The sequence below is a fragment of the Gymnoscopelus braueri genome, assembly GCF_963280865.1.
Source record: "Gymnoscopelus braueri genome assembly, chromosome: 1".
Classification (NCBI taxonomy): Eukaryota; Metazoa; Chordata; class Actinopteri; order Myctophiformes; family Myctophidae; genus Gymnoscopelus; species Gymnoscopelus braueri.
Genome location: NC_137603.1, coordinates 42,056,322 through 42,078,310, shown reverse-complemented (window position 1 = coordinate 42,078,310; position 21,989 = coordinate 42,056,322). Strand labels below are relative to the sequence as shown.

General features: G+C 42.5%; 1 protein-coding gene across 1 annotated transcript; it reads right to left on the bottom strand.

Moving 5' to 3' along the window:
- Positions 1–546: 546 nt before the first annotated feature.
- LOC308093193 (nuclear receptor-binding protein-like) lies at positions 547–21,461 on the bottom strand. The gene is made up of 18 exons (XM_080439437.1): positions 21,370–21,461; positions 20,326–20,692; positions 18,713–18,835; positions 16,736–16,837; positions 15,662–15,751; positions 11,377–11,417; positions 11,188–11,282; positions 10,743–10,826; positions 10,480–10,538; positions 10,300–10,398; positions 9,649–9,781; positions 9,233–9,323; positions 9,034–9,084; positions 8,636–8,771; positions 8,132–8,185; positions 7,828–7,891; positions 4,267–4,322; positions 547–3,481 (listed from the first exon to the last, which is right to left on the bottom strand). Exons 2-18 carry the CDS (start codon positions 20,572–20,574, stop codon positions 3,386–3,388), a joined length of 1,623 nt encoding a protein of 540 aa, XP_080295563.1. The 5' UTR covers positions 20,575–20,692; positions 21,370–21,461; the 3' UTR covers positions 547–3,385.
- Between the last annotated feature and the right edge of the window lie 528 nt (positions 21,462–21,989).

Here is a 21,989-nt window from a genome sequence, read left to right as displayed (position 1 = left end):
AACGCCTACATTCCAAGTACTTATCAGGTCAGGTGGGGGGTCCCCAGTTCATATATGATTATTTGGTTGGTCACGTCCTGAAAAGGTTGAGAATCAACCTTTTTCAAGGAACCCCCAGTTTGCATTGTTTGAACCCCCCCCCCCCGATTTGGTAAGATTCTTATCTCTGGGACGGTGGGACCCCAATCTACACTGTAAGATCCTCTGTTTTAATTTAATTCAGGAGTTACCGACAGACATGAGTCCATTTGGTTCCTAAATATAAATCATTTAGCTGGGGATGCCCTGGAACCTCAAGGACGTGTAGGGGTCCTTGGGGTAATCCTGACTACGGTACAAAAAAATATTTGAAAACCGCAAAACTAATGGTATTTATTAAATATAGTACATAATATAATTAAATGTCCATAAAATAATGTATTTAAATATTTTTGGAAATCTCTATGGGGGAAATGAATGGGGTTTCTATCTGTGGCGCCACAAAGTGGCCACCGCTGCTATGCCCTATACTCAGCTTTGATGAATAAACAGTTTGAAGCAAAAGTGTCTTGTTTAACATGTTTATTTGAAAGAATACCCAAAGTACACCGATAGGCCTAATCTCATGGTTTTCACTCTCTCCAGCTACATTACAGTCTGTCAGAACACAAACGCATGCGCGCAAAGTGTCATACATATATCAATTGTGTCAGAACAAACACAGGTAAAGTGCAATCAATAGATCACATCTATAACACCCCAATGACTAATTCATATCAATTGTTCCAACACCACTTTGGGTAGAAAAGATTTCATTTGAAGATAAAAATACAGTGAACATGAGAGAGCATCATTATAAGGCTTCATTGATGGTCATATTGGTTTAACATTTACAGGAGACAGATATAAACACACTCCTGACTTGCCTCAGAGCAGCATCTCTTTGGATTATACAATCTGACCGTTTCAAAAATAGAAATGTAGATAAGAGAATAAAATAAGGTTAAATCAATGTGATCAGATGAGCTACAGTATAGCAAGAATGCAGACCAGTGCACAATAGCGGAATATGTTAAAGTAATTACATCAGGAGACCTTGATTCATCTGATCTCAACAAATATCTGCTCAAGAGAACCACAACTAAAGTTAACATATTTCAAACGATATAAAAGTCATACAGGCCCTGGTCTGCAAGGATGACAGTATAACGATGTAACATCACATATATTCATCCTTAAGAGAGTGATAAGTCATCTACAGAGAGGGTTTGCCATCTATAGTTTCCATCCATCGGCAAGGTAGCCAAGTCAAGTTAGCCAAATATTTATGTCTGTGGTTGTTGCTAAGTAACCCTCATATCAGAAACTCTGCCTGAAAGGTCACACTATTATAGTTACTTGTCATCATTTTATGACTTGTGAATTTCTACTGCCTTTCTTATTCTAGGAGCTTGTGGACATGCCCGATTTATACTTGGTTGTGCGCCGGTGTCTCACCCAATAAATAGCAGATCTGCTTGTAGATTGGCTATTTTCGGTGTGGGACACCCATGCACAACTCATTATAAGCTCTTAAGCTCTACACCTACACATCAGCACAAGGTACAATTTTCGACGAGATAAGCCACCGATGTCTCCCCTAATCTTAAATCAAGGCACTGACTTGATATCTAGGATATACACATGGATGACCAAATCCTCTCCATTAAATGACTCGTGATTCAAGATCAAACGTGTCTTCAAAACTGACCAGATGCATAAACATGGCGTGCTTCTGATTTGACCTCATCCACATATCAAACCCCAGCTTCACTGTGGACCCTCCTCCTATTATGTGATGGGCCTAATTCTATTATACAATTATTATAATAATTCAAGAACGTATCTCTGATGTTAAGTCATTCCAAGGGTCTCAATGTAAAAAACACGCGCTGCATTTCTCTACTCCCTCTACACAAGATGTAAGCAGCCGTCCCCATGGTGGGGCGCAGACTGACATCAAGCCAGGAGGCTGCCACTTTCGCACCTACGGTCAGTTATCAACACAAGAAGGAACAGTAACATTACAGTATTGTATTGGCTCAGTCTCCAGACAGTGTGGTCTCACACCACAGTAAACCCTTTGTTTAAAAAAAAGAAAAGAACATAAAAGACACATTTATAACATAAATAAAACTCCTGACATCTTCTACGAATTGTAAGTGAGAAGAAGGCTGGCTTCTCTTTCCACAGTATGGCAGCTAGGTTCAGGACACGTGCACAGTCTAACACTGTGTGGCCAAACTGAGAGGACAACTGTCAAGGCAGAGTAGCATGTGTGCACGTGTACACCCGCTGAGCAGCAAACACATAAAATAAACATACAAATGTGACCTAAACAGAGCCGAGAGAGAACCTTAAGGCGTGTCTGTGTGTGCACACACACATCTACAAGGCAAACCATACAGAAACTTAAAAAGCTAAATACAATACCGACTTATACATTGAAAACCACCAACACTGACTTGTATGTCACAGTAACCATGTCACATCTTAACTCAGCAGAACAACAGTCAGGAGTCATAAACAGGACTGAACTGCTATAATGCCTTTGATCAATAGATTTGGGTCAAGTTGTATTTACCGTTACATTCTTCTTACAAGTGGAATTTTGAAACCATGCCTTCTATTCTGACCAGTTCACTTAAGGTCTATATTTGGTAGTGATGGGCTAGAGGTGTAGATCAGGCATATTGAGCTGAGCCTGAGTGAGGAGTAGAACTGATCTAATGAGGAGATTCAGTCAGCTAGGGGAGGGGTTTGAAATGCATCGCCCTGTGATACAAGTTAGAAATACATTCTGTCACCCTGAGAAGACAGACTCATTAGACAAACCACTCCTAACCATCACCTACAGTATTCACAACGCTATGCAACTAAGTGCTTTACAGGTTGTGGATGTTAATGTAAACCTTTGACAAGCTGGTCGATATGGGCATGGTTATGTTTGACAACTACTAACCCACTCACATACTCCTGCAGTATTAATGAGACCATTAACTATATTAATGAGGAAACTTTCAGCTCATCTTCAAATAAATAGCAGATCCTCCCATAAGATAAAATGATACACTGCGTATATTCACTGCGTATGGCTTGTGAAAGAGCTTGAATGTTTCTTTTGACACCTCCATGTTTTCTCATTAATGGTGTTGTGTGCTCTTACAAAGGCTCTCCAATGTCGAAGCAAAACCCAATCTGCTGGCAGAATCATCTCAGCCTTAGCAGAAAAAACAGGAAAATGCAGAAGTAGAACAGGGTTGACAGAGTCATTATGACAAGTCCTTATGAAGATGGTAACAGCATTGACACATATGAAGAAAGAGTAACAGCACTGATTTGCATGAAGAGTCTGTAACCGCACAGACTATGAAGACACGGTAACCGGATTTAGGGACCCGTTCCTGTTGAAGAACTTTGTGAAGGCCTCCTCTAGCACAGATGCTAATCTGCTTTGGTCCATCTAGTGACACAAAACACATTCAGTCAGGTTACAAACAATTGCAAATACAGTGCATAAATGCACACTCAGATAATATCCGAGTCTACAGGCTATATTATAGTCTGTAGGGAGAAGCAGATGTTAATAAGAATAAAGAAAAAAATATTAAATATTCCATCTCACGCAGCTGGAGTGGCCGTTAGGGGTGTGCCGATATATCGTCCCGCGATATATCGCGATACGTTTTCGTGACGATATGTATCGTTTTGGGGGGGGGGAAATTGTTTTTGTTTACAATAATAATAATCAGGCATGCAAACAGCCCCGAGGTGAAAAGGGTGACAACATGTTGTTTTTTTTCGGGTCAGGTGTCACACTATTGCCCTATTTGGATTCAAAACGGCTATTGTAGCTGAAAAGCTACAAGTTTGCATGTCTGAATAATGCAAAAACAGAATTATTTGTTTGCATTTGCTTTTTTTCTCCCCCATATATTTTCATAATAAAAAAGTGTGTATCGTATCGTATCGAAATCGTATCGAAGTTGTGAGCCCAATATCGTATCGTATCGTTTCGTGAAATTAGTGCATCGGCACACCCCTAGTGGCCGTACATACTGTTGATAGGTGTATGTCAGTATTTGTATGACTAATGTACTGTATGTTATTGCTGGCGTGGGCTGCATAGATAAAGAGACCATTGAGCAATTAGGGGTCACAGCACTTTTAAATAACACTTTAGGATAAAAATATCAAGCTCAATTACACCCCCCACACACACACACACTCAAACACACAGTTTCTCACCTCACAGATGAAGCCCAGTTGTACCAGCTCACCAGCCAGCTCTTGAACATTCTCATCTGAAACACAGAACACACGCGGCAAGGCACTTAGAATGTGAAACCACACACACAAGCCCCAACGCATACACACACCCTTCCAGTGTAACGGGCAGGAAGGACCAGAGGAGTTACCACCTCCCCTAAAAGGATGTCAGTAAAGTTTCAGCCTCATACGGCCAAATGCCATTTAAGAGGCACGCCAATTGAGTCTACTTGTCAAACAATAAAGAACCAGAGAAGATATAGAGAGCATATTCAACATGTTCTGTTCACGGTTTTCACGGCTGAGCCACATCACAGATAACAGATCTGGACACCAGGAAGAGTAGCTGCTGCTAAGGTAGTAGTTAATGGGGATCCAAATAAACAAACAGATAGGTACTCTAGGAACACATTTCTATTTAATCAAAGCCAACTTTGGATCCCTGAATAAGTCTTTAACTGACTTAATTTACAAGCTCACAAGACCATTCCAGTTTAACTTTTAACCAAACTGGACAGATTCCCCAGGCCTGGTACAGGTATGTAGAGACCCTGCCAGAGAGCAGTGTTCACGGTCGGCTGGCTTTTAATAAACTAGCTGTCAATCTGTTACCGTAGCTGTAATGTACTCAGGATAAGACAAAGAAAAAGCAGCTAGGGCTAGATCTGAGGGACTGGGGCTAGGGGTGATAGTCTGGGAGCACACTGGAGGCATAAAGTGGTCACATCAAAAGTTGTTGATGTGTCTTTCAGAACACGGTCCTATTTTCGAGTGTCCATTCGGGCACAGACCATTAACCTACAATATATACTGTGTATCCAGGCACTGACAAGTTCATACGTTGTGTTCGTGTTTTCACTTGTTAAACATAGTCCACACATTTCTGCAGAGATCCTGTAAAATAATGGGTTTGTTTAAGACCCCTACACACTGTACGATATTTGACCATATTTGGCTCTCGGGGAGCTTTTTTGGCGCTTGCCGACAAAACCACCAATCTCAGTCAAGATTGGGCATTTCTCGCCGAGGTGTTGATTGCGCAGTGTGTAAGGTACTCCGAGAAGATCCACCCCCGATAAATGCTATCGCCGACACCTTCCCGACCAGTTTTAGATTCCTAGCATGTTTGATATTTTGGTCTGTCGGCCCCGATCTAGAGCCACGCTACAGCCAATGAGAGCACATTACAGCCACGCACCGTGGCTAGTCCTCCCGCATAGAACCGCAATATTACCGTCCAGACATTCCTGTATTAAGTTAAACATTATAAAACAGATTGAGAGAGTGAGCGAGCCTGCTCGAGGATGGGGCTGTTTATTTCAGACGAATAGGGCTTGCAGACAGAGAGAGAGAGCTGTGTGTGTGTGTGTGTGTGTGTGTGTGTGTGTGTGTGTGTGTGTGTGTGTGTGTGTGTGTGTGTGTGTGTGTGTGTATCTCTGAACAGTATTGCCAGATTTTGCGAGAGAAATAAGCAACCAGGTCTATGAAAACAAGCCCAACAAAAGCGACTAGACCGCATGAGCACTTTAAACCTATATACAAATAAAATAGCCGATCTACAAGCTCACGCGTCGCAGCTATTTTCAAAGAAAAAAAACAATATTATGAAACAAGGCCAAATAAGCAACTACACTTTAGAAATAAGCTAAAAACAACGCAACCACCAATATTTTTTACAAGCAACTCGCTTATATTAAGCGGACACGGCAACACTGCTTCTGATCTGAATTGCACCGTGGTTGACTTTTTGAAACGTTTGTTTCAGAGAGAGAGAGATACAGAGAAATAGAGAATTATTTAATGTCAATCATTAGCGTCCTGTCTCGGTCTCGCGCATATAGTATCACGGGAGCCTTTCACGTTTTCGTGAGACGTTTGAAAAAAAAAAAAAATCTATGTATTGGGTCGGGATGACATCAACAATCAATCGTGCGAGAACCACAACGATATATACAGTATAGCCCGATTTCAAGAGAGAAACTTGTGCAATGTGAAATGCTTAACGATCTGTTTAATCGCCGACCATTTCAAATGTCGGGCAGTGTGTAGGGGCCCTTATGAAACTACCATAGTCAGCGGCAAACATATGAATGAGGCGTACAAAAGTCCCCTGCTTATACGTATGTATGATATCAAGTTTAAGAGCGCAGCTCTAACAGTCAGAATGCAGGCGGACTGGAGAGAAGAGAAAGAGAGTACTACTCTAAATTGAACATAATAGAACAGCGCACACTTGTGTTTGTGTGTCTGTGTACAATACATGAGCGTATAAGTGAGAGTGGGATTCCAAGAGAGGCGGTTACTTCCCTCGATCAGGTCGGTGTGGTTCAAATTATAATAATAATAAATAATTACAGCGCAATTATGGTGAACATTTGGCCTCACATAACATGCATCATTGACACCTTCTATCTGTCAGGGCCTTTAGAAGAGACCCGAGCTAGGGGTGAGGGACTGGGGTTAGGGGAGGATACTGGAGCTAGTGGAGGACCGTATGCTCTGCGCATTATGGTATAACTTATCATGGGAGAGGTGAAACCCAGTTAACTCGTGGCTCAGAGCACTGCTACATTGGACTTTGCCATGAAGGTATATTGATAAGAAAAGCATAAAAGAAAACCCTCTGATAGCAGCAGGAGAGAGAGGAAAGGGTGTGTGTGTGTGTGTGTGTGTGTGAGAAAGAGAGAGATAGTGTCTCTCTAGTGGAGGGATGGTCAACTCCTGCCCCAATAAAGCGACAGCTGTCAGTAGCAGCCTCTACACACGCTAAACATTCTCTACACGCCTGCAACACTACACATGCCTGCCATACCAGTGTGTGCGTGTTTAATCATACTTCCCATGCACATACTTTAACCATCAGAACAATTGTGTCCCATTTCCCTTTGTAGTCAGAGGGACAAAACCTTTAGTACCACCAAGACAGTGTTCCTATAGCTAAATGTTTTCATATACTTTTGAGTCAAAGGCACCAGGGGTTTGAAACCCATTAAAAATTATAACAAAACAAACCAACAAATAAAAAAGGAAGCAAACAAACAGATGCCTAACTTTCATTTCTATGGTTTCCATCTGTTCATAACAATCTCAAGCTGCCTTCATCTGATCTTCACGCCTCTCACTGGAATCCCACTCTCACTTTCACACACATGCAACAGAGTGTGCGAGAGGGGCCACACAGGCACCACATGCAACAGAGTGTTCATTTGGAGACACACAGGCACCAAATTCTGTGGTAAAATCTGAGACGTGACAGTGACCCGGATAAAATGTACGTCGTCATGTACGTAAAAATATCACAGTGTCTCAGTACAGTGGCCTTCAGCTATTTTCTTTAATATGTTTTAGAAATATATCAGGGAACAGTTATGATTACTTGGTATAGCGCTCATAGAAAGATCTGTGACAGAAAGCCAGCACCATGCCGTTTACATACAGCATGACTGATTCACGACATGTGTGTGTGTGTGTGTGTGTGTGTGTGTGTGTGTGTGTGTGTGTGTGTGTGTGTGTGTGTGTGTGTGTGTGTCTCTCTCTTACTTGGTAACAGGTCACAGCTTAGATGTCTGTTGAGCTTGTCTTCCAGTTTCAACAGTAACGTCAGCTGTCAGACAGAAGGGTACATCTTAGAAATCAGCTTGTTGTTATTATTACCACACTGTTGGTCAGATGTTAGCTTAGCTAGCTATAATGTACACAGTAGTTACTATATTATGAAAGAAAACAATACTGGGAGAAATTATGTTGTGGGCTTCAGTATCCCTGACAAGATATTATTTAAACAACAGCTAACTGGATGTGTTTCGGTTTGTGTCCTTGTCAATGAACTGTAAAAGAGACTTACGTGATGTTTGGCTCCTTCCTCCACAGGCTCAATGTTACACTGCATATGAACCACCTACAGAAAACAGACAGGGTAATGTAAAGAAAAATACTAAAAATTTTATTATGATCAACATTACATACTGTTAATACAAAATTTTATTATGTACATCAATATTTTCTAAAGGTCTGTGTTGATTTTCAGAATTTGGTTCACTCGTCTTGTGGAGTATAGTATCCATATAGTAAAGATTGTGGAAAAACTTCAATGTCCCTACTCTTCCATTGAGAAATGTAGACCCTGGTGTCAGGTAGGACACCCACAGTTTGACAATTTCAATAAAGTTATTTGAAGTAGAGGGCACACCGGATCGGACACTAGTTCACACACCTTTTCAATTACCTCACTCTGTAGGGAGAGAGTGTGGAAAACATTTAGATTCATCTGGTTGAGCCTACAATGCAGGTCCAAACTGATTTTGTCTGAATTAGATTTGCATGCACACACTCACAAACACCCACGAACCTTGCGTGTCTCCTGTTCTGCAGGTTCAGGTGTGGGCGATTTGACTGAGGGAGTGACAATAGGAGATTGGACCATTTCCTGTTGAGGCGGCTGAGGGCGGGCCAGACCAAACGCTGTCAGGGGATAGATACCATTCCTGACAGAGAGGGAAGGAAAGGAGATGTGGTGAGAGTACGAGTGAGAGACAGTCAGAGATAGAGAAGAACACAGACGTGAGGATGGGAAGGAGGAGAAACTGATTTGATAAAAAACGATATACTGATATTTCAGTATTTTCTCTAAGAGAAAATATCACATTGAACCATTCTGGAAACAGGGAAGTAATGAAAAGTAGAAACTAGTCCTGTAGTGCCCCCATGTGGCTAGATAGTATACTGCAGAACTTTATAGTATCTCACCTCACATCTTCCAGGAATTTATCCAGCTCCAAGGCAGGGAACTGAGAGAGTCTGAGGACATGAGAAACACATTAATGATGACAGAACTACATAATAGCTACATGGATAATATCTGAATACAGTTTCTGATGATTTTTTTTTTAATATCCAGTCCAATACAGACATTAAATCATTACAACATTTAGTCAAAATTGTTTACTTGAGCTGCACTCCATCTTTGATCTCAGCAATGATGAGGTTGGGGTCCATGTTCTTTGTGATTTCCTCCAAGGCGTTCTCAGGTATCATGTCTGGAGAAACAAATACTAAGCATCAACACAACATGATGACCATCAATAGCAACCACAACATACTGACTATGACCATCAATAGCAACCACAACATACTGACTATGACAACATAGTGAATATAAACATACATACTTAAGCCTGGTTCATACTAGTCACTCACTGAAAATAGCCGATTTACAAGCTCACAGCGTGTCGCAATGCGACGTTGTTGTGAGCTTGGATAGACTATTTTCGGTGTACACCATACAATCACGTAAACATTAGGCATTAGACTGACGACTGACTATAAACATACCGACTACAACATCATCATACTGTGTCTTACGTTGGTGGCTGACAGTGCAGTGTGCAGCCAGTAGTTTGAGTTGAGGAACTTCAAACAGAGCCTGGTTGAACAGCAGTTCTCTGGCTGTAGGCCTCCTGCTAGGATCACACTTCAGACATTCCTGGATGAAGTCCTGGACACACACGCGCACGCACACACACAAAGAACAAGGGCCATTCATTTCTGTTACACACACATGAGATATGAATATCTTAAATTATGACAAGCCAACAGTCGGTCTAAATCAGCAGGGGTTCTGAACCTTGTGGGTCTTCTGCTTGGTGTGTGCATAATTATGTAGTTGGGGTTTGACTCAAATTAATTAATCAGTGCTAGGCCATCGCCTGTATTTCGTCAATTTCAAGCCAATCAGCATATACACTTGGCGTGTGTTGTGTAAATGAGGACGTGACTCGTCCCTGAACTGAGGGAGCTCTGTAAGAGATTTATTTTCTTTTGGAGGGATCACTGCTGATCTTTGATGCTGTCCCTGCTGTCGTCTGTTTGGTCTTTTCACATTTACTGTTCGTAGAATATACACATATTGTAGGCGACGGGAAGGACACACACACACACGCTCCCCCATCTCTGTGAATATATTATAATAATCTACAGTATGTTTAACGCCATTCTTTTGAACTCCTTCCTTACCCTCTGCAGGGGGTCCTCTAGGGACTGAATGGCGTTGTTGATGGCCTCCTGGGAAACGTACGAGGACTCTCCATTACCCTGGATCTCTAGGACCGCCATCTACAAGACACGCACACAGGTTAGTAGCTTGTTTTGGAAGCTAGATGATTCATAATTATGTGTTTTAGAGTTCTGTTTCACCTCTAAGGCACACATGCCAAAGGAGTAGATGTCCACAGCTGTGGTCACATCAGCAACCGCTACAGAGAGAGAACACAGAATTAAACAGAGAATTCAAAACACAGGTAACACAGTAGCCCGTCAACTGTGCTGCCAATGAACAATAATGTTGTGGCCCCCCAATCCTGTGTGTCTTGTAGAAACCTTGCATCTCCACACTCAAGTCTTCATGTGGGGAAATATTTATGTAACTTAACAGATACAGTAACATTCTTTCACTATACCTCCATATTCTGGAGCAAAGAAGTGCAGGTTCTTCTGTTCTTCACGACACGTTTTCACATGGTTGTTAATGGTGTCTGGAGCAACTGGAGATGTAGACGAGAAGAGCAAGAATAGCAAAAGAGACGGAAGAGGAGGGAAGATAGAAGATGTAGAGTAGAAAGATAGGAGAAAGAAGGGTAGAAGCGAAGAGAAAAAAAAGAAAGAGAGGAGGGAGAGATAAAAGGCAAGGAGGAGAGAAGGTTTTAAGTGATGGACATATAATATTAATTTTAGAGAAGATACGTCACAGAGGTTACGAGAGCATATACCACGGGTAGTTCCAGACAAGAACTTTGATTGGTCGAAATAGGGGGAATATTCGTAATAACTAAATTGTGAGAAAAAGGGGAAAAAGAACAATCCATCACAAGGTTCATAACTGGCTGCCATTTGATTGTGCCATACCTGAGCCGATCTTAATGAGTCCGTTGTGTTGGATGAAAATTGTGTCACAGGTCAGGTTACCATGGATGATGGGAGGGTCACAGGAGTGGAGGTAACTACAGTGCACACACACAACATATATATTTAACCAAAACATACCATTAACATACTGCATTAATATAATTTCATTTAGTGTAGCTGTACACTGACCTGAGAGCAGAGAGGATCTGGTTACACCATCTCTTCCAGGCCTGCAAAACCACACACAGAAAATATATATAACTAGAAAATGTGCTCCTCGGAGCACAGGTCTCCGCCAGGCGAGGTGGTAAAAGAAAGTACTGTTCCTGATTAATCCTGTCTTACCTATTTATATTACATATTGTGATGTCACGTGAAGCTTGACCAATGTTAGCTGTGAGCGGACGGACACACACACGGACGGACAGAGGGTAAAACATACTCTCCACCATGCCTTCGGCCTGGCGGAGACAATAATTGCCCTCGGCAGATCTGGTCTGGCCCCAGCTCGGTTGTGATTGGATTTTGCTGCCCCCTAGGTTGTGGGTTACCAATCAGGGCCCAATATGCAAATGTGGGGCTGTACCATTATTTGTAGTTTGTTGTCATGGCTGCCAGTTCCCACCTGATGTCGTGTGGGAGTTCTGACTGCTCCAGACCGTACTGAATAACTGCTAGATTGCATAGCGTCTTAAGACTAGGACTCAAGTCTAAGATGAACAGGTCATCGTTGGGTGTGTATTCTCCTTTACATCCTCCAAAGATGATGACCCGGTTTCCCACCATGCAACAGCAGCCGTCATTCATCCAAAACGAGTCATTCACCTTGGGCTTAACCTCCTTCCAGGAAAGGGTCTCTGGACTGAATCTCCACATATCTGTCCAGGTCGCTGTATTAAATGCATCATCCATGATGTACTCACCACCAAATATATACAACTCTCCATTGTAGGCAAAAGCTGAATGCGCCTCTCGTCCTTCTGTAGGAAGCTGTGCAGAAGGTGTGCTCAACCAATAGTTGGTCTCTATTTCAAACACACTGACATAGTTGTTGCATCTCTCCTCGTCCCCATAGCCCCCAAATACAAACATCTTTGTCCCGATGATGGTGGCAGAGTGACCGGATGAAACAGGCGGCGGACTGCCTCTGGTGTTAATTACAGACCAGACCATTGTGGTGGTGTCCAGCTTGTAGATGTCATTAGTGCGTCCAGTCAGCTGGGTGCATCCTCCGTAGACATACATGAACTTCCCCAAGGCACAGGCTGAGTGGTCCCACCTCCCCTCTGGAAGGGTCCCAGAAACATCAGAATTGATCCATCTGTGGGTGTCGACATCAAACGCATAAAGTACGTTGTCGCAAAGTTCATGCATATTCTCTCCTCCCCAGATGTAGACGATATCTTCAATGAGCACAGCTGTTTGGTAATAGCGATTACAGGGAGCCTTAGGGGGAAGTTCTCCTCTTGTAGTTGTCACTGGGGGCAACGCAATCCATCTCAGAGACACCGTGTTGAAGACGTAGACATTGATTTGATCTTCTTCAGTTTTCCTAGCGTTCTTATAACCTCCAAAAGTGTACACTTTGGGTCCAACTGCTACAGCAACATCATAGTTGATATATGGAGATCCTCGCAGCTTCACTGTACAGTAAAACATTTTAACACACCAGCACTACACTGCATAAAATCAGATTTGCACCGTTTTGTTCTGTAAAACAGTCTTACTGCACAGTGCACACGCCTAACACTTATATTGGAGGCCAGTCTATGACGTCAGTACTATGATGTCAGTAGGGTGGCGTCATAGAATCTCCATATTTGGGAAAGGTTTCAGCCCAGAGATTGACCATTACGGGTCCGTTTTTGTACACTCTCAGAGTTAAACTAGAAAATGTGCTCCTCGGAGCACAAGTCTCCGCCAGCAGACCCGTGCTATTTTCATCAAATGAAATCACTTACCCTATCTTTAACCATAGTTTTCTGGGAATGTTCTTCTTTTCCTTTCGATGTTCTTTACAGACTCTTGTACTTTTTCTTCCAGAGATTGTAGCAATCTTTGCTGTGTCATGTTGTCAGCATTTGTGGCTCGTCTTCGTTTTTTGTCATTTAGGGATTCTTTGTCTCTGTTTAGTGTTCTTTGTCTCTGTTTCTTAGCTTTGGCCTTCTGCGCCTTTGCTTCTTCATCAGGTTTCAGACGATGATTTGCTGCTTCTTCAGTTTGCGTAATGGGAGCTAGTTGCATTGTGTGATCTCAGCTGTGATCTCTGTTTGTACTGGATAGTACTGTTCCTGTCTAAGCTATTTATATATTTATATTACATATTGTGATGTCACGTGAAACTTGACCAATGTTAGGTGTTCTCAGAGGGACACACACGCACGGACGGGTGATTTGTACTGTAAGGTACTGTTCCAAACAAGACTGATTGATCCTGTCTTACCTTAGCCTGGTAAACCCTCCCTCCGGAAATCTCAATTCCATTTCATTTCAGGAGTGAGTCTGGCATGATCCGCCTTTCTGCAATATTGGCTCTGTATGCCAAACGGCCGGGCCTATCAGCGTCGTCGCTCATTGTTCTGTGATTGACAGCTTACGTTGGCCAATCAGGTGGCGAGTTCGAGTGAGCCCAAAACACGAACGGCAGCCATCTTTTTCTTGTGCGGCCAATTCTCCGCTATTTTTTTACTTCAAAAAGCTCTCTAACTTCTATTTTGAGGCACGGAATTTACTTATAAGATATCGTTTGGATAGAATTTAGTTGTTTAACTTCATATATGTGGTCAATTAATCATGACAAAGCCTATTTAAAAAAAAAAAAATTGAGAACCGGTAGGGGCGGGCAGTGACACCATTGTACCCGAAAAAGGCAACCCATTTTGGGTATGGCTGTCTCAAAAGTCCCGTCGCGTCACATTAAGACTGGTGAACTGCTGATTGGCTGAAGGGGAAAAATTATCATTGGCTGAAGGGGTTGTCAGTCAACGGTATTACTCCCGCCCAACTCCAGCACAGCCAATATTGCAGACAGGCGGATCAGGCCAGACTCACTCCTGAAATGAAATGGAATTGAGATTTCCGGAGGGAGGGTTTACCAGGCTAGTCTTACCTCACTTCAAAGAACATAAATGGCTTTTTGAAGTGACACCTATTTATAGGATTTTATTTCGTCATGCGTCTCGCTAGCCAATCAAAAGCATTGGTGACAACATATTGTCACGTGTCACGTGAAGCTTGACCAATGTTAGCTTGGCTAGGGGGGGGGGGGACACACAGCGGGACAGAACGAAAACATACTCTCCACCTCTGGCGGAGACAATGACAGATATGGAGATCAAGTTGTGTAGAACCGCCGGTCAGACCGCTATGCCCATATATGGGGACATATATGCTATTTGTGGAATACAGCTGAATGCCACAATGCAGGATTACGCACCGGGGCCATTTTGCACAGGGGCAATTCATGAATGCCGTGCAGATCATTTATTTTTGCTGTTCAATTGGGGATTCTATTTTTCTGTTGGATAACTGACTGGACTATTACGCTATTTGGATTATTATTTGAGGAGTTTGAATGACCTTTTCCGTATGGATTTAATTCGGATTGATTCTTAATTTTTCAGAGTCAGCGTTGTGTTTGACACACGTCACACACAAACACAGTGTGTGTCTTTAATTTGTTTCTTTAACCGTTTCATTTTGGTGGTTTTGTCATCTTCTTTCCTGACTCCTCATTTCTGTCTGTTTTGGGTAACAAAGCAGAGATCGCAATAATAAATATGCTATGGTTGACTTCTGGTTGGCTGCCGCTTTGTCCTGCCGCACAGCAGCAGCTGAAAAGTAGAACTTTTCTCAACTTTGCTGCAACGCTGGTGTGAATTCAGCGATAGCTGCTATTTGTTCATTTGGATACCCATTAGCTACTACCTTATCAGGAGCTACTCTTCCTGGGGTCTTGATAATATTGATAGATTGATTTAATACTTTATTAAAATGCTTATTAACAGTACAGGTAGTACAGTCAAAGGTTGTGCTAAAAGGATAACACAAAAAGCCCCAGGGGGTCCTTTGTACTCAGAGCTTGTAATAGAGCTTAGAGTACGCCCCTGTACTACATATGAGGTTAAAAGTTTCAAACTATAACTTGAGGCTACCTCTCCCTGGATCCACCACACAGCATAACAACTAAAAACCAATAGCAATGATTAGACTGATGAACCAGAATTGTAATTTTTTGTTCTTTCTTCCCTCCACAGCCATTTCTCACTTCTATAATTACACAGTAAAATCCCCAGTGTTACAGGTCCATTTGGTTCCATTTCTACACTCTCTCTGAGGATTTTACGGTTTACGAGGCTACTGACATCAGTGCCATGACACAACGTACATGTGGCAGCCTGGCAGGCCATCTGAAGTTTGTACTCCTCTTTTTAAATGTAAATCTTTGCCGTCTACAGATGTTATCAAATGTTACCTTTTCATTCATTGCCTTGTGATTCTTCTTGGTCTTCTTCAGAAACTGTTTCAAACTTCCTGATGACATGTACTCTGTGATGAAAATCACCTGAGGAAGATGTCACATGAACCCATGAGGAACCAGACCAGGCAGTATCTAAACAAGAATGAACTCAGCAGAGTACAGATCTGCAGCCAAGGCCCAACAATATTCCCAGTTTGTTCATTTGGCACAGGAGCAAAGGTCCTGGGGTCACCAAAACTACTAGGTGTCTTCAGCTCAGGGGTATGAATGTGCACAGCAACTTTTTAGATATATTGGAGACAGACAGGTCATTAAGAGACAGGAAAACATTTCCTCCTTGGTGGATCTAATAATAGAAATTAATTATTTTGTATTACATTACATGCTGAGAGGGCTGCTGTTGACTAAGCGGCTACAGATCAACAACTAATTTAGTTTTTACCATTTTCAAACAGTTGAACTCCAAACAAAATCTTGGGAATCAGAATGGTGACCATTCGGTTACAAGGTAGCTTCTCTAACCTGCGGACTATCACTGACTATTAGTATCTACTGTATCTAACATCCAGGTTATCACTGACTGTTAGTATCTAATCATAGTCTTGCATAGCCAGACAACTATTCCTCAATCTCCAAATGCTATATAGTCTGGAACTACACCTCCCGAAAGCTGAGAAAGGAAGCTGTCATATGTTTGTCATTTCCGTTCACAGAAATATATTGTAAAATATCTTTAAAATATATATTTTTCTAGCTATATATGCTTAGAATAATTTGATTTACAGTAGGACAAATTTGCGCGACTGCAAAGACGAGACGGAAGTGGGTGGGGAGGCGGGACAAAAACTTTACCCCCGGGTCATTTTCAGCGCTTCCATGCTCCTGAGTCCAGACTATATGACAGAAGCATTGGAAAGTTGTGGGAGGTAACAGTCTGGCTTGCGAGACTAATCTAATGGATGTTAATTAGTGATTACTAGTATCTAATCCCCTGACTATACTTTATTATTAGTATCTAGTCTCCAGACTGTCAGTGTGCATTAGTATCTGCCTGGGCATCAGACTTACCCGAGCTCGGGTGTCCTTGATGTCGGCCCAGTATTTGTGGAACTTGACGATGTTCAGATGTTCCAGCTGGATCAGGTTGTCAAACACTGCCCTCACCTTATCCTGTTTTTACACACACACACACACACACACACACACACACACACACACACACACACACACACACACACACACACACACACACACACACACACACACACACACACACACACACACACACACACACACACACACACACACACACACACACACACACACACACACACACACACACACACACACACGAAAGAGACAAATACTTGAGATATAAATGCGGCGAGAGAATAAAGACAAATTCAAAACCAGTGATTACACTCAAACACAATCACACACATACTATCAATGAAACTATCTGTTTGGGGTCTGCAATGGATCATTATATGGACAGTCGTGACAATCATTGTCAAATACAAACATTTCAACTTGTGTTCCATCCTGACTCAGTAGTTACGTTACAACATTGACATCATCCTCTGTCCTCTCTACTGCCACCTACTGGTTAGAAACCTTTAAAATAAGATTTTCAGGGTGGAAATAAACTACTTTCTTTCATATACACAAAAGGTATATTTAATTCTAGTCTGGGAGGCTTCGGCTCAAAGCCTGGACAGCAGGGGCGCGGCCGCTGATTTCTGATTCAAATCAACAGCCAATGAAGAAAAGGGGGCGGGATCCACATGCAGTGGGTCTTACATGTAAATAGGAGCGACGGGAAGCAATTTCCCCTTGAGAAATTGCGGCCGCCATTGTTGTGTACTGCTGTTTGCCTCTCGTCGGACTTTTTAGACGAGTAGACCGGTAAGAGGCGTGTCCGCTCAGATTCTGAGCGTAAGTTACATCCCGTCCACAAATACCAGGGCTTTGGCCCAGAAGTTCCTCGCCGCTCCCGTTTGTATGCGAGGCGAAAAACTTCTGGGAACTCAGATTAATTTAATTCAAATTAAAACAGCACTGCAGAGAAAATGTGTGTGTTTACTTATTGTACAGGGATATTAACCACAATGAATCCCTATTCTGGGGTGAACATCCTGCAAAAATAGCATATCTACAAGCTCAAGTATATAGGGTTTAAGTGGTTTAATCATTGAGTACTTGAGTTACTATGTATTTACTCAAATGCTTGGCTGTGGTAATAACGCAATGTCCCCTCAGGAATACAATACAGTTTTATCTCATTGGGTGTGACTTTTCCAAACCTCAGTCTAGTTAGACTGAGTCAGAGAGACAGAGAGTGCAGCTCGGTGTCCTACATAGACATGAACAATAGACATGAACAATACCCAATGTAAATACAGTTAGAATCTCAGTGCCCTCATGTATACATGAAGCCAACAGCTTCGCTGACAACACCCTTAGGTAACAGCACAGTAGGTCAGTTCCACCAGAACGACTCCACACTGGTTTTTCCACATTGTATATACAGTGATCTGCTCACCACTATATATGCATACTGTATACACAGAGCCAGTATTGTAGAGCAATGCTTAAACAGTTGAAAATGCTATCTTACAGTTGGGTAAACATCAGCAGTGGTCTTTCTCTCAAGTAACCTAAAAGAGCCACAAACAAACCTGCTTATTTAGGTTACTATGTAAATGTTGAACAATATGCAAATCCCAAAACATGCTCTAACTAGTAACGTTATACTGTAGTATGACGGTGTAGCATACCAAAAAGAGCAGATCTACAAGCCTACACCACATGGCCACTCTCTGTGAACATTTGGCCACTAAAATAGCATCTTATTGGCCACATTGGACAACCCCAAAAATACCTAGGGGAAACCCTGGTACAGTGATATACCAGCTAATCCACAGTGATACATAAGCTAATGTGCAATATACCAGGTAATGTACAGGGGATATACCAGTTTGTGTACAGTGATATACTGTACCAGTTATAATCCTATCTCTTTCTTGATCCCCAACTCATATTTACCTCCTGTAGTTTGAAGTTCTTTCTCTCTGAGAACATGACTTCATTCCACACCACTTCCACCCCTTCCTCTGTGTCCATGGCCAGATAGGCTGCATCTATGCCTGGGACATTACGCTGATTCACCTACAGTAGAAATGCATGCAAAACAAATTATTTAGATGACTTGTGAACACCAATAGAGAACAGCTGTGGTCAACAAAAAATACTCTGGAATTCTGGATTGTGTGTCCAACTGCATTAAACTAAATAACTGATTAGTACAGGTGAGAATAACAAGATAATATCCCTTTGAACTCATCAGTGCATCCAAGGAAACGCTGCTTCCTACCTCTAAGAACTAGTCTCCCCACAAACCTCGACTCGAACCGCTGCTCTGCAAACACTAAGCTCCTCCAGCCCCCCAAGAACAAGCTACATACCATGGGCGACCGGGCCTTCTCTTCTGCTCGACCCCCCCCCCCCCGATTGTGGAATGCCCTTCCTGACCACCTGAGAGTACCGCAGTCTGTTGATTATTTTAAGAGAGGACTAAAGACTGCAAAGCTGCACTCGTTTTAACTCTGGGCTTTGTGCACTCATGTTTTTAATGTTTTGTTTCTTCATTAACTTAGCATAAGGAAAACACATTTCTCCCCTGTGCACCCTTAAGCACCCTGGACAGCAACACACGACAACCAAGGTTTAACCCCTTAATTAATTAGTAGCTACAGTTTTTACTGAGCGATGAGACGTAGGCATTTTGAGACAGCAAAAAATTGAGCGAGAAACCGCGAGAGTGAACTCTGAACTGACTGTGTGATGCCGGTCAATGCCATGCCTACTGTAGCTCCATAAAGAACCTCTCACTCCGCTATACAGCTCCGAGATGAGGTTCTATGTCGTTCTCATCCAGAATCGGTGGAACGTCCGCAAAGGCTCCGCTGTTAGTCAGCCTGTGGCCATGTTTCCCATTCAACCCGGAAAACCCCCCTACGTCCGCTGCCAGTACTGCTCCCGGTTTGGCTACAATGGGAAACATGGCCACAGGCTGACTAAATAAGCGATTTAAACGGGTAGTTTCGCTCCGGACCTAAAATATTATGCTCCGGACCAAACCTTAAACATCCGTGCGGTTTGGAATCTACCATTAGTTTTGGGATACGATGTATACAAAAGGGTAAACAGCGGAGCCTTGGCGGACGTTCCAACGATTCTGGATGAGAACGACATAGAACCTCATCTCGGAGCTGTATAGCGGAGTGAGAGGTTCTTTATGGAGCTATGCCTACTGTAGAATTCTAGAAAGTGGTTTCCGGCTGGCGTTGCATTGTTTTTGTTCCCCCACATGAATGCCGAATTTAGTAGTCCAGTCTCGCCAGTTGTGCTACGAGTTGGAATAAGACATGGATATACCAAACACAGTAGTCCAAGAAGTACTTGAAGAAACTTGTCGGAATCATCAAATTACTAATTTGATCTGGTCGAGGGGAATCATTTTGGAGGAGTTTTTGGTTTCTGCCTGCCTGATGACGCAAAGTGATATCCGCTCTAGAGTAGACCGGAAACAGAAAACGTCCAAAAGGAGTCGATCCCAGTCTACAGTTTCAATACATAATATGATATCTCTAGTTCACCTCCTCTCTGCGTTTCTGCCAGCGGCCACAGGGGCTCTCCTCCAGAATATCGGACTCATCTTCACTCTCATCCTCATCCTCTGTTGCCGTGGTAGCAGGAGGCGGTGCGATGGATACGGGTGGAGAAACAGATGTGCTCCCTGCCCCCTGCTGGGCGTTAACAACGCCATTACCAGTTACAGGTCCTGCAGTCCCGTCTGCCTTGGTCCCCTCCGCACCTGGAGGTGACTTGCCCTCTCCCTCTGACATGACTTATGATAAAACTTGTGTTGCCTCCTTCGCGTTGTCGTTCTCAGGGGCTCTCTCTCTCAGTTGTTCACTCCCCTCGTCTCTTCCTTCAGAGTGACCTGGTACCCAGGCTGAGGAACTGGAAGCAAATGCAAAACATGCTGTTTTAGTTTATTCTCCCCCCATTCAGACCTCTATATTGTCTAACGTCACCTCCAAATACTTAATAGACCCTAGAGGAAAGAGCTTGGGGCCCCACGTTTATTTCAAGTCAGCTTATTGAAAATGGCCCACAAAAAAAGCAACTGGAAATAAACTTGAGTATGTTGTCAAGTTTGAGGAGACCTGTAGATAAAAGTATTACAACTAACGTTTACTATCAATAATTAGTCTTTGTACTGAACAATACTAAGGTTGACACCAGTGGTGTCAAATATTGTTCAACAGTCAGCATCAACAGTCTATAGTTGGCCTATAGGCCAACTATAACTCAGATTAGCTATTCAGCAGCTAACTGAACAACCATCCATGTCAGAGATAGTTAACTAACTAGTTTGTAATTCGGCATAATTTGTTAGCAGTAACAGCACCAGTCAGCTATGTTATTAGCCAGCTAAAAAAGACGATCAGTTAGCTTTAGCTTAAACTCAACTTCAGCCCCTCTTTCTTCTTGCTAACTTTCCTGGCTAACACAAGCTAACGTTAACTACTAAGCAATAACAACCACACTGTGTCAACAGATCATATAATGTGACAAAAGGCTCTACCATATAACACACCAACTACTGTTAGGCTATTTATCAGTGGATAACTTACAGTTATGTGTTATGGACACACAGTCGAAGCATATTGTTTAGTCCGTCAAGAATGTTGCTGTTGAATTGTTAGAGCGGAGTGGGAGGGGCCGTGGACGTGGCGTTGCCAGGTTTTGCGTGAGAAATAAGCAAGCGGGTCTATGAAAACAAGCCCAAAAGAAGCAACTACTGCAGGCCACATGATGAAACCTCACACTCTCCACGACAGCTCGGCGCTATCGTGGAGAGTGAGGTTCCAACAGTAAAGGAAACAAGCCCAAATAAGCAACTACACTTTAGAAACAAGCCTAAATAAGCAACTACACTTTAAAAACAAGCAACTAATTTACAAGCAACTCTACAGAAAAAAGTCCACAGTCGCTTACAATAAGCAGGCATGGCAGCCCCGTGGACGACGTGGAGTAACTGGCTGCGCAACTAAAACGCAGAGGATATAAAAACCTTAAAACCAATACATCTAAAGGCCCAATAAATAATAATTAATAATTAATAAATAGTTACCACCAATATATTACCAATTATAAATAGTAGTAGAAACATTATAATTATTGATTCAGTTCTTGATTTAAAAAAAGCATGGGTTTCCGAGGCTAGTTCTTGATTAAACTACAGACAACTGAT

Bases quoted from the DNA above. Each gene is read 5' to 3' on its own strand.
- LOC308093193 (XM_080439437.1), bottom strand. From the start codon at position 20,574: ATGTCAGAGGGAGAGGGCAAGTCACCTCCAGGTGCGGAGGGGACCAAG. The intron at 18,836-20,325 runs GTGAACTAGAGA...TTTCTACTGTAG, and splicing joins GGCAGAAACGCAGAGAGGAG to GTGAATCAGCGTAATGTCCC. The intron at 16,838-18,712 runs GTAAATATGAGT...GTGTAAAAACAG, and splicing joins AGAACTTCAAACTACAGGAG to GATAAGGTGAGGGCAGTGTT.